The 13,642-nt window shown below is 43.8% G+C and overlaps 1 protein-coding gene across 5 annotated transcripts in view; it reads left to right on the forward strand.

Moving 5' to 3' along the window:
• Positions 1–13,642, forward strand: part of HIBCH (3-hydroxyisobutyryl-CoA hydrolase) — an 885,760-nt gene that overhangs the window by 51,800 nt on the left and 820,318 nt on the right. For 4 of the 5 annotated variants that reach the window (XM_069733794.1, XM_069733798.1, XM_069733799.1 and 1 more), the window contains exon 1: positions 4,141–4,254. The exons of the other annotated variant lie outside the window; for it this stretch is intronic. In XM_069733794.1, coding sequence (XP_069589895.1) covers positions 4,235–4,254 — 20 coding nt within the window. In that variant the 5' untranslated portion in view covers positions 4,141–4,234. Of the gene's footprint in view, positions 1–4,140; positions 4,255–13,642 lie in introns of those variants that run through there. 5 annotated transcript variants of the gene reach the window in all.

Raw genomic sequence — 13,642 nt, forward strand, 5'->3', positions numbered from 1 at the left:
ACCAGCAGGCATAGGAAATCCCACCATGACATCCTTAAGAGCCTCAGAGAGACCCTTTCTGAACAAAGCTGCCAGCGCAGATTCATTCCACTGAGTGAGTACTGACCATTTCCTAAATTTCTGACAATATACTTCTATATCATCCTGACCCTGGCACAAAGCCAGCAAATTTTTCTCAGCCTGATCCACTGAATTAGGCTCATCGTACAGCAATCCGAGCGCCAGGAAAAACGCATCGACACTACTCAATGCAGGGTCTCCTGGCGCAAGAGAAAATGCCCAGTCTTGCGGATCGCCGCGCAAAAAAAAAATAATAATCAAAACCTGTTGAATAGGATTACCAGAAGAATGAGGTTTCAAGGCTAGAAATAGCTTACAATTATTTTTGAAACTTAGTTCTATCTCCAAAAAACAAATCAGGAATAGGAATTCTTGGTTCTAACATAGATTTCTGATCAATAGTATCTTGAATTTTTTGTACATTTATAACGAGATTATCCATTGAAGAGCACAGACCCTGAATATCCATGTCCACACCTGTGTCCAGAATCACCCAAATGTCTAGGGGAAAAAAAAAAGTGAACACAGAGCAGAAAAAAAAAAAAAAATGATGTCAGAACTTTTTCTTTCCCTCTATTGAGAATCATTAGTTGGGCTCCTTGTACTGTTATGTTTGCTAATGACAGGTGTTATGAAGGCAATCCAGAGACACAGTGTGCTTAGCGATCAGAGCGCACACAGTGATCTGACAAATACCCAAAAACACAAGAACGAGCTCTGAGACGTGGAAACTCTGTAGACTGCACACCTGATCCTATCCTAAACACAACTAAAAGCGGCTGTGGATTGCGCCTAACAACTACCTAGGCAACTCGGCACAGCCTAAGAAACTAGCTAGCCTGAAGATAGAAAAATAGGCCTGACTTGCCCCAGAGAAATTCCCCAAAGGAAAAAGCAGCCCCCCACATATAATGACTGTGAGTAAGATGAAAAGACAAAACGTAGGGATGAAATAGATTCAGCAAAGTGGGGCACGATATTCTAGGACAGAGCGAGGACAGTAAAGCGAACTTTGCAGTCTACAAAAAACCCTAAAGCAAAAACCACGCAAAGGGGGCAAAAAAGACCCACCGTGCCGAACTAACGGCACGGCGGTACACCCTTTGCGTCTCAGAGCTTCCAGCAAAACAAAAGACAAGCTGGACAGAAAAAAAGCAACAAAATAGCAAAAGGCACTTAGCTATACAGAGCAGCAGGTCACAGGAACAATCAGGAGAAGCTCAGTTCCAACACTGAAACATTGACAAGGAGCAAGGATAGCAGCATCAGGCGGAGTTAAGTAACGAAGCAGTTAACGAGCTCACCAGAACACCTGAGGGAGGAAGCTCAGAAGCTGCAGTACCACTTGTGACCACAGGAGTGAATTCAGCCACAGAATTCACAACAGACCTGGTCCTTTAGCCAAATGGGATTTAGCTTTCTCACAGAGAGCAGGCTAATTCCAAGTTGAAAGAAGGACCTGGTCCTTTAGCCTGCTAGATCTAGTATTAAAACACTCACACACTCACAGGGACATGGTCCTTTAGCCGACTGGGATTTAGCTTTCTCACAGAGAACAGGCTAAATTCAAGATGGCAGAAGGACCTGGTCCTTTAGTCTGCTAGATCTAGTATTAAAACACTCACAGGCACCTGGTCCTTTAGCCAACTGGGATTTAGCTTTCTCACAGAGAGCAGGCTAAATCCAAGTTGGCAGAAGGACCTGGTCCTTTAGCCTCCTATAGTATTAAAACACTGAGGGACCTGGTCCTTTTACCTACTAGATCTAGTATTAAAACACTCACAGGGACCTGGTCCTTTAGCCGACCGGGATTTAGCTTTCTCACAGAGAGCAGGCTAAATCCAAGTTGGCAGAAGGACCTGGTCCTTTAGCCTCCTATAGTATTAAAACACTGAGGGACCTGGTCCTTTTACCTACTAGATCTAGTATTAAAACACTCACAGGGACCTGGTCCTTTAGCCGACTGGGATTTAGCTTTCTCACAGAGAGCAGGCTAAATCCAAGTTGGCAGAAGGACCTGGTCCTTTAGCCTCCTATAGTATTAAAACACTAAGAGGGACCTGGTCCTTTAGCCAACTGGGATTTAGCATTCTTATATAGAGCAGGCTAAATCCAAGTCGGCTAAAGGACCTGGTCCCTCTGCCAACTAGGAAATAGCCGACTCTGTGTGAGAAAGCTAAATCCCAGTGCACAGAGGGACCTGGTCCTTTAGCCGACTGTGATTTAGCTTTCTCACAGAGAGTAGGCTAAATCCAAGTTGGCAGAAGGACCTGGTCCATTTGGCCAATAGTTATAGAATTGACCCCTTCACAACGCATGATGTAGTTACGTCATATATCATAAAAATATAAGAAAAAAAATATCACTTTTGCTCCATTTAAAAAATAAATAAATTTGGAATTGACGTGTTCAGAAAGGTCTGACCAATCAAAATGTAAAATAATCTGATCAGTAAACGGCATAACGAGAAAAAAAATCGAAATGCCATAATGACTTTTTTTTGTCGCCGCAACATTGCAATAAAATGAAATCAATGAAGAGAAAAAAGTATTGCTGCACAGCCTGAATGTAACGTACTGGTAAGAACACAGTCACTTGTGGGTGTGAGGCTTCAGTAACTGGAGGTGCTCGCATACGAAAAAACAAACAATCCAGTATAAATATGAAAAAAGAAGAACTGCGGCAGCACTCACCAGATAGCGTAGATCAAACCTTTATTGAAGGTAAAAAAATCCATCATGACGTGTTCACGGCTCGGGGGGCGGACATAGTGGAAGTGAGCAGGGGAAGACTGTCTTCCCCTGCTCACTTCCACTATGTCCGCACTCCCCCGAGCCGTGAACACGTCATGATGGATTTTTTTACCTTCAATAAAGGTTTGATCTACGCTATCTGGGGAGTGCTGCCGCAGTTCTTCTTTTTTCATATTTATATTGCAATAAAATGAAATAAGAGGTGATCAAAACATGGTATCTGCGCCAAAATGGTATCAATAAGAACATCCCGCCAAAATAAAAAAAAATTCCAAAGGCGATGTGGATGGAAAAATAAGTTATGGGCAGGAAAAAAAATGTAAAAAAAAATGAAAATCGCTGGAGAGTTAAATCACTCCTAGGTGCATGCATGGAAAAAAATCTGTGGTTGTGTGATCTACAAGTTACGTCATATATCATAAAAATATAAGAAAAAAAAATATCGCTTTTGCTCCATTAAAAAAAAAAAAAAAAAAAAAGGGAATTGGCGTGTTCAGAAAGGTCTGACCAATCAAAATATAAAATAATCTGATCAGTAAACGGCATAACGAGAAAAAAACTAAAAACGCCATAATTACGTTTTTTTTTGTTGCCGCAACATTGCAATAAAATGAAATAAGAGGTGATGAAAACATGTATCCGTGCCAAAATGGGATCAATAAGAACGTCCTGCGAAAATAAAAAAAAATCCCAACGGCGATGTGGATAGAAAAATAAGTTATTGGAAGGAAAAAAAATGTTAAAAAACGGAAAATCGCCCGAGGGTTAAAACACTCCTAGGTGCATGCATGGAAAAAATCTGTGGTCGTGTGATCTACAAAAATGATCACCAGAAAATAAAACGGGACGCAGATGAGATTGGCGCAGAATATTGTACACACTGGGATTAAGGGGGAAATTCTTGCGTATAATTGTCACATATAAATAAATGTGTGATCAGATGTCATATCTAGTCTGCTGCTCAAAAAAATGACATGACAGGATTCATATATATCTATATACAATAAGGGTCCTTCTGTGCACTGGGATTTAGCATTCTTATATAGAGCAGGCTAAATCCCAGTCGGCTAAAGGACCTGGTCCTTCTGCCAACTAGGAAATAGCCGACTCTGTGTGAGAAAGCTAAATCCCAGTGCACAGAGGGACCTGGTCCTTTAGCCGACTGTGATTTAGCTTTCTCTATACTGAGCCGGCTAAATCCAAGTCGGCAGAGGGACCAGGTCCTTTAGCCGACTTGGATTTAGCCACAACCGACCTGGAAGGAGCCCACCCCATACAGTCTAGGCTCAACCCTCACTCACGCGACTCACCAGAGGACGCTCGGCCCCTTCCGGTGACATCATTCCCTCAAAATATCACCTGCATTTTAGTCATTTAGTCACTGCTGTGCTGTTCTCTTTCCGTTCTGTCACTGTGCAGCAATGCTGAGGGCTCGGTCCAGGTAGGTCTCGTGCTGGAGATGTTTTCTGTCATTGGGCATGAAAGTTCCCAGTGTTTTCTGGAAACCAGTTGAATGTGGGGGAAACCACAGATTACAGGTCACAGGACCCAAAGTCGATTTGTATGGATAAATCAGGATCTGACGTACAGAATGCGGTGTTTCTTCTATGGTTGAGCCTAGAGTGTATGGGCTCCTTCCAGGTCCTGACTGCAGCCCATACACTCTAGCCGGCTCACTGGTGAAGATGCTAGACTGTATGGGCTCCTTCCTGGTTTCCTGACTGCAGCCCATACACTCTAGCCGGCTCAGTACTGAAGACGCTAGAGTGTATGGGCTCCTTCCAGGTCACCTGACTTCAGCCCATACAGTCTAGCTGCCTCACTACTGAAGATGCTAGAGTGTATGGGCTCCTTCCAGGTGCCTGACTGCAGCCCATACAGTGTAGCAGGCTCACTACTGAAGATGCTAGAGTGTATGGGCTGCAGTCAGGTATATATTCTTGAAGATAGCAGACTTTATGGGCTGCTGCCTGGCCCTGACTGCAGCCTATACATGACACTAGAATGTATGTGCTCCTTCAAGGTATAAATTATTAAAACCAGCAGAATATATGGGCTCCTGCCAGGTCCTGACTGCAGCCCATACAGTCTAGCCAGCTCACTCGTGAAGACGCTAGGCTGTACGGGCTCCTGTCAGGTATAGATTATTGTAAATACAGACTGTACGGGCTCCTGTCAGGTATAGATTATTGTAAATACAGACTGTACGGGCTCCTGTCAGGTATAGATTATTGTAAATACAGACTGTACGGGCTCCTGTCAGGAATATATTATGGTATATACAGACTGTACAGGCTCCTGTCAGGTATATATTATTGTAGACACAGACTGTACAGGCTCCTGTCAGGTATATATTATTGTAAATACAGACTGTACGGGCTCATGTCAGGTATAGATTATTGTAAATACAGACTGTACGGGCTCCTGTCAGGAATATATTATGGTATATACAGACTGTACAGGCTCCTGTCAGGTATATATTATTGTAGACACAGACTGTACGGGCTCCTGTCAGGTGTATATTATTGTAGATACAGACTGTACGGGCTCCTGTCAGGTGTATATATTATTGTAGATATAGACTGTACCGACTCCTGTCAGGTATATAGTATTGTATATACAGACTGTACTGGCTCCTGTCAGGTATATATTATTGTTCTGTATATACAGACTATGGGCTCCTGTCAGGCGTATATTATTGTAGATACAGACTGTACAGGCTCCTGTCAGGTATCTATTATTGTATATACAGACTGTACGGGCTCCTGTCAGGTATATATTATTGTATATACAGACTGTACGGGCTCCTGTCAGGTATATATTATTGTAGATATAGACTGTACGGGCTCCTGTCAGGTATATATTATTGTATATACAGACTGTACGGGCTCCTGTCAGGTATATATTATTGTAGATATAGACTGTACGGGCTCCTGTCAGGTATATATAATTGTAGATATAGACTTTATGGGTTCCTGTCAGGTATATATTATTGTAGATATAGACTGTAATGGGCCCGTCAGGTACCGTATTTTTCGGACTATAAGACGCACTGTACCATAAGACGCACCCCAAATTTGGGGTGAAAATTGCAGAAAAAAAAGATTTTTTATAAGATTGGGGTCCGTCTTATTGTCCGCATTTAAGATCTCTTTCCTGAGCGCAGGCAGTGGCAGAGCAGGGTCATAGGAGGCATGGTGGTGGCAGAGGTGAGGTGATGCTGAGCTGCGGTGGGCAGAACGGCGTGCACCTGAGCAGGTTCCCATCCTGCTTAGTTGGGCGACGCCATGGCCTGGTGTCCATGGGGAGGTTGCGGCAGTGCTGTGGCTGCGGCAGATGTGCGCTCGCTTCCTCAGGTGGCGGCGGCCAGGGTCCCTTCCACATTTGAGGTGACGCCACGGCGGTATTGAAGGAGAGCAGCAGTGCTGGTTGAGTCACGGTTTTCCCGATGGTGTCGGCCATCTTCCTGAGGCTGCGCGTGCGCAGATTCAGTTCTCTGCTTCCAAGGGCTTCAGGAAAATGGCCGCGGGAGGCCGCGCATGCGCAGTTGGAGATCGCAGCGGCCATTTTCCTGAATCCGAGATCTCAATCTGCGAACTCGGCTTCAGGAAAATGGCCGCCATGATCTCAATCTGCGCACGCGTGGCCTCCCATGGCCATTTTCCTGAAGCCTCAGGAAGCAGAAAACTCAATCTGCACACGCGCAGCCTCAGGAAGATGGCTGCCACCACCGGGAAAGCCATAACTCACTCAGCTCTGCTGCTCTCCTTCAATACCAGGCCGCGGCGTCACCTCAAATGTGGAAGGGACCCTGCTCACGCCATACCGCTCATCGCGCCACATCATCCCGACACTTCTGTCGCCGCCACAATGCCGGTAAGCCTGCTGTTGTGAATTCTGTGGCAGAGCTCCCTCCTGTGGTCACAAGTGGTACTTCGGCTGATTCTCTCTATGAGCTTCTGTTGGTGGAGGAAAGTGGTACTGCGGCTTCTGAGTTTCCTTCCTCAGGTGATGTGGTGAAGTCGTTAGGTGCTGCTCTATTTAACTCCACCTAGTGCTTTGATCCTGGCCTCCAGTCAATGTTCTAGTATTGGACTTGCTTCCTCCTGGATCGTTCCTGTGGCCTGCTGCTCTGCATAGCTAAGTTGCTCTTGTGTTATTTTTGTTTGCTGTTTTTTCTGTACAGCTTGTTTATTTTATTTTTCCTGCTTGCTGGAAGCTCTGGGACGCAGAGGGTGTACCTCCGTGCCGTTAGTCGGTACGGAGGGTCTTTTTGCCCCCTTTGCGTGGTTGTTTGTAGGGTTTTGTGTTGACTGCAAAGTTACCTTTCCTATCCTCGCTCTGTTCAGAAAGTCGGGCCTCACTTTGCTAAATCTATTTCATCTCTACGTTTGTCTTTTCATGTTAACTCACAGTCATTATATGTGGGGGGCTGCCTTTTCCTTTGGGGTATTTCTCTGAGGCAAGGTAGGCTTATTTTCTATCTTCAGGCTAGCTAGTTTCTCAGGCTGTGCCGAGTTGCATAGGGAGCGTTAGGCGCAATCCACGGCTGCCTCTAGTGTGGTTGGAGAGGATTAGGGATTGCGGTCAGCAGAGTTCCCACGTCTCAGAGCTCGTTCTATGTTTTTGGGTTATTGTCAGGTCACTGTATGTGCTCTGACTTCTATGTCCATTGTGGTACTGAATTACCGAATCATAACAGCCTGCATTCCAACTATAAGGCTCACCCCCCATTTTCCTCACAATTTTTTTTTGGGAAAAAGTCTGTCTTATAGTCGGAAAAATACGGTATATATTATTGTAGATATAGACCGTATGGGCTCCTGTCAGGCATATATTAGTGATGATATCAGAATGTATGGCCCCCGGTCAGGTGTATATTAGTGATGATATTAGAATGTATGGGCCCCTGTCAGATATATATTAATGATGATATCAGAATGTATGGGCTCCTGTTAGTTATATATTACATTATGATATCAGAATGTGTGGGCCCCTGTCAGGTATATATTACTGATGATATCAGAATGTATGGGCCCCTGTCAGGTGTATATTAGTGATGATATCAGAATGTATGGGCCTCTGTGAGGTATATATTACAGTAGTGATATCAGAATGTACGGGCACCTGTCTGTTATATATTACTGATGATATCACAATGTATGGGCCCCTATATGTTGCGATTGTTCTCGTATGCTGATTTGGCATGAAAAAATAATCACAGATGTGATCTACCCCATAGATTAACACTGGTCCGAGTGCTATGTGATGTTTTCTCACATAGCACTCGTCCATATTCTACGTTCTTGTGACCCCGTCCTTAAACTTATGAAGCAACACAGACCACCTGCAGTTCAGCCATCATCAATGTTTAAATTACAAGTTTTTCACCATCCAAAAAATGCTATTTTTAACATAGTTCCATAGGTTTCTTAAAGGGAACCTGTCACCAGGTTTTCCCCATATATAGTACCACCAGCACCTATATGCTCTTATACACACCCTTCTAGAGTGCTGTACTGTACATACCGTATATACTCGAGTATAAGCCGAGATTTTCAGCCCACCTTTTTGGGCTGAAAGTGACCCTCTCGGCTTATACTCGAGTCATTGTCGGCAGGGGGACGGCGGGGGAGGGGGAGCAGCGGCTATCACATACTCAACTTCTCCGGGCGCGGTCCCTGCATGTCGGATGGTCTCCGGGCAGCTCTTCCTTTGTTCAGCAGTCACATGGTACCACTCAATAAAGTATTGAACGCATATTCATTACTTTAATGAGCTGTACGTGACTGCTGAACATAGGAAAACACTGCTGGCTCCCGGAGACCATCTGACAGTGAGAAGCTGCCAGGGACCGCGCCAGGAGTAGGTGAGTATGACGGGGGAGGTGAGCATTGCGCTGGGACTGTTTAGGTCAGAGGGCACGATGACGTAGTTAGTGTGCGCGCCGCCCTCTGCCTGAACAGTCAGTGCAGAAGATGGAAGACAGAGCAGCGGTGGAAGATGACTATCACAAGTGCCAGAGGCCTGCGCGAAGAGAGGTGAGTATGTGATTTTTTTTTATTTTAAACACCGTAACAGCATATGGGGCATAATGTGTGGAGCATCATATGGGGCATAATGTGTGGAGCATCATATGGGGCATAATGTATGGAGCATCTTATGGGGCATAATGTATGGAGCATCTTATGGGGCATAATGTGTGGAGCATCTCATGGGGCATAATCTATGGAGCATTTTATGGGGCAAAATCTATGGAGCATCTTATGGGGCCATCAACCTTTAAGCAGCATTGTATGGGGCAAAAGTTTCTATGGAGCATCTCATGGGGCCATTATTAACATTTGTGCAGCATTATATGGGGCATATTTTAATATGGAGCATCTTATGGGGCGTATTTTGTATGGAGCCATCATGAACTGTATGGAGCATTATATGGGGCTCCTGATTCAGTATGGATATTCAAAAACACTTAACGTACTGATGTCTCAATTAATTTTGCATTTATTGGTATCTATTTTTATTTTTGAAATTTACCGGTAGCTGCTTCATTTTCCACCCTAGGCTTATACTCGAGTCAGTAAGTTTTCCCAGTTTTTTTCAGTGGCAAAATTAGGGGGTGGGGGATCGGCTTATACTCGAGTATATACGGTATGTCCCTAAGCCAATGTGCATAATGTAAATAACTTCTTATACTCACCTACGGGGCGTCCGGTGTTATGTTTGGCGCTGGTCTTCCGGCGCAGTCCTTCCTGTGGTTGATGTGTTCTACATCATCCACATAACCTCCCTCATCACGCTTCTGTGCAAGAACACTTCTCTGCCGAGCACAAAGCAAAGTACTGCAACGAGCAGAAAGAAGTGCGCTTGCATAGGAGTGCGATGGAAGACACCGTGTGGATGGCATAGGACGCGTCATCGACTCAAAGAAAGAAGGACTGTGATAGAAGAGGAGAAGGCCCCGGATTAAGACTAGCGAGGCCCATTGGATGGGGCTAGGCAAGTCTAATATGCCACTATCTTAAGGGCATACAGATAGTGGTTGTGATTTATAAAATGCTGTATATAAGGGTATACAGGCAGTGGGCCTACTATATATACACAGCATTCTAGAATGCTGTATATAATGTCATATAGATAGTGGCCGTACTTTATATGGGGGGCGGGGCAGAAACAATGATTGAATACTCTGTAGTAAGTAAACTACTAAAGTGCAAGAAAATAATGGGTACTTAGTTAACACGTTTTTTGGGGCCTGAGAAAGGAGTCCGAAAAGTGCGTCGGGGCGGACGCACTGCTGTGAATGTCAGTGGCTATATCTACCACGGTTCTCTTAGGCCGGTTTCACATGTCAGTGGCTCCGGTACGTGTGGTGACAGTTTCCTCACGTACAGGAGACAATGACACACGTAGACACATTAAAGTAAATGTGTCTCTGCACATGTCAGCGTGTTTTCACGGACGGTGTGTCCGTTTGCAAAACACGGAGACATGTCAGTGTTCGTGGGAGCGCACGGATCACACGGACCCATTAAAGTCAATGGGTCCGTGTAAACACGTACCGCACACGGATGCTGTCCGTGTGCCATCCGTGTGCTGTCCTTGTGCGTTTTTCCTGTCATAGGGTTAAAATTGTAAAAATTGTTGCAATACACGGACACACATACAGCACACGGACCCTAAAAACGTACTCACGGACATCCCACAGATCCCACACGGATGGCCTACGTGAGCACACGGATAACTCCGGTACCGTTTTCTCCGGTACCGGAATTATCTGGACGTGTGAGACTGGCCTTAAGGTAATTTTACCAGAATAGTTTTATCTGAGCATGGTCTCATAGAAGGGTATATTACCCTTAGGCCGGCGTCACACACAGCGTATGAAAATACGGTCCTCTCTCGTTCATATGAGGACAACCAGCAGAGGGCGCCCTCTTATGATCTCGAGCCTGGGAGCTTTCTAGGAAAGTTCCCACGATCTAGGGACAGCCAGCATAGGGCGCCTCACCGCAAATGAAGGTAAATATAGGTCATTGACCTACTTTACCTTCATTCTCCGGGGTTTTGCAGCCATGAGCAGCTACATTAGCGGAGCTCGTGGCTGCAAAATATTATAACCCCTTCAGATGGATTTACATCGTTGGACGGTACAGATCTTCGGAAGGTATGTATATTGTTGGTTTAATATTTTTTTTTTAGTTACAGATCGAGGGTCTTCAGTGAGTGGATTGAGCGTAGAATAAATTATTACAACAACCTTTGTGATTTTTTTCATTAAAATAATTTTTAATAATGTGTTTTTTTTTTTTTTAACCCTTTACTAGTATTGGATTAATAATGGATAGGTGTCATAATTGACGCCTCTCCATTATTAATTTGGCTTAATGTCACCTTACAATAGCAAGGTGGCATTAACCCTTCATTACCCCATATCCCACCGTTACACGGGAATGGGAAGAGAGTGGCCAAGTGCCAGAATAGGCGCATCTTCCAGATGTGCTTTTTCTGGGGTGGCTGGGGGGTGTTTTTAGCCAGGGGGGCCCAATAACCATGGACCCTCTCCAGGCTATTAATATCTTCTGCCCTCAGTCACTGGCTTTACTACTCTGGCGGAGAAAATTGTGCGGGAGCCCACGCCAATTTTTTCTGCCATTTAACCCTTTAATTTAATAGCTAGAACGGCCAAATTTTGCATATACACACTACTAACATTAGTAGTGTGGAATATGCAAAAAAATTGGTGATATGAGATGGTTTACTGTATGTAAACCATGTCTCATATGTCGGGTTTAGGAAGGAGATAGCAAAAGCCGGTAATTGAATTACCGGCTTTAAAGCTATCTAGCGCTGTATGAAATAATAATATATATGCATATGTGTCTCAATGACATATATATATATATATATATATATATATATATATATATATATATATATATATATATATATATATATATATATATATATATATATATTATGTGTGTGTGTATATATATGTATATATATACCTATTCTATGTGTACACATTTATTCTACCTATTCTACTGTAAGCTGTCAGTGTGATTTTACTGTACACCGCACTGAATTGCCGGCTTTTTTTCTCTAACAGCGCTGCGTATTCCTCGCAAGTCACACTGCTGGTCCGTGTGTAATCCGTATTTTTGGGGCTTCCATAGACTTTCATTGACGTTTTATTTGCGCAATACGGTGACAAACGCAGCATGCTGCGATTTTCTACGGCCGTAGAAAGCCGTATAATACTGATCAGTAAAATACGGCAGATAGGAGCAGGGGCATAGAGAATCATTGTGCCGTATGTTATGCGAGTTTTACGGACATAGTTTCTGCGCTCTTACATCCGTAAAACTCGCAAGTGTGACGGCGGCCTTGGGCCGGCGTCACACTCAGCGTATAAAAATACGGTCCGTATTTTACGGCCGTAATACGTCAGAAAAGTAAAAAAATGGTGATCCGTAAGTACTCCGTAGGCAGGGTGTGTCAGCGTATTTTGCGCATTGCATCCTCCGTATGTAATCCGTATAGCATCCGTACTGCGAGATTTTCTCGCAGGCTTGCAAACCCGACATACGGACATACAATGGATCCATATGCTCAAAAAATCATAAAAATATTTCATACAGCGCTAGATAGCTTAACCCCCTAGTGACAGAGCCAATTTGGTACTTAATGACCGAGCCAATTTTTACAATTCTGACCACTGTCACTTTATGAGGTTATAACTCGGGAACGCTTCAACAGATCCTGCTGATTCTGAGATTGTTTTTTTGTGACATATTGTACTTCATGTTAATTTTAACATTTATTCGATATTACTTGCGTTTATTTACTAAAAAAACGGAAATATTGCAAAAAATTTTTAAATTTTGCAAATTTCAAAATTTGATGCCCTTACATCAGAGAGATATGTCACACAAAATGGTCAATAAATAACATTTCCCATATGTCTACTTTACATCAGCACAATTTTGGAAAAAAAAAATATTAGGGAGTTATAAGGGTTAAAATTTGACCATCAATTTCTTATTTTTACAGCAAAATTTACAAAATCTTTTTTTTTTAGGGAACACCTCACATTTGAAGTCATTTTTAGGGGTCTATATGGCAGAAAATGCCCAAAAGTGACACCATTCTAAAAACTGCACCCCTCAAGGTGTGCAAAACCACATTCAAGAACTTTATTAACCCTTCAGTTGCTGCACAGGAACTGAAGCAATGTGGAAGAAAAAAATGAACATTTTACTTTTTTTCACAAACATTTTACTTCAGAACCAATTTTTTTTATTTTCACAAGTGTAAAAAGAGAAAATGAACCACATAATTTGTTGTGCAATTTGTTCGGAGAATGCCGATACCCCATATGTGGGGGAGGGGGGGGGGGTTCCCACTGTTTAGGTTCACAGCAGAGCTCAGAAGGGAAGGAGCGCCATTTGACTTTTTCAACACAGAATTCCCTGGAACTGAGATCGGACACCATGTCGCGTTTGGAGAGCCGCTGATGTGCCTAAACAGTGGAAACCCCCCACAAGTGACCCCATTTTGGAAACTAGACCCCCTTAAGGAACTTATCTAGGTGTGTGGTCAGCACTTTGAACCCCCAAGTGCTTCACACAAGTTTATAACGTAGAGCCGAAAAAATTAAAAATCATTTTTTTCTCTTCGCCACGACAGCACCCACTTGAGAGAGGGGATCCGCCCCTAGGAACAGGAAACCCTATGGAGAGAATAAAAGAGGCGGTCCCCCTCGCTCCCACAGTTGGTTTCCTGTTCCTACGGGAGACACCTGGAGAGAAGAGGATTCCCAGCCT

Source organism: Ranitomeya imitator, chromosome 7 (assembly GCF_032444005.1).
Source record: "Ranitomeya imitator isolate aRanImi1 chromosome 7, aRanImi1.pri, whole genome shotgun sequence".
Lineage (NCBI taxonomy): Eukaryota > Metazoa > Chordata > Amphibia > Anura > Dendrobatidae > Ranitomeya > Ranitomeya imitator.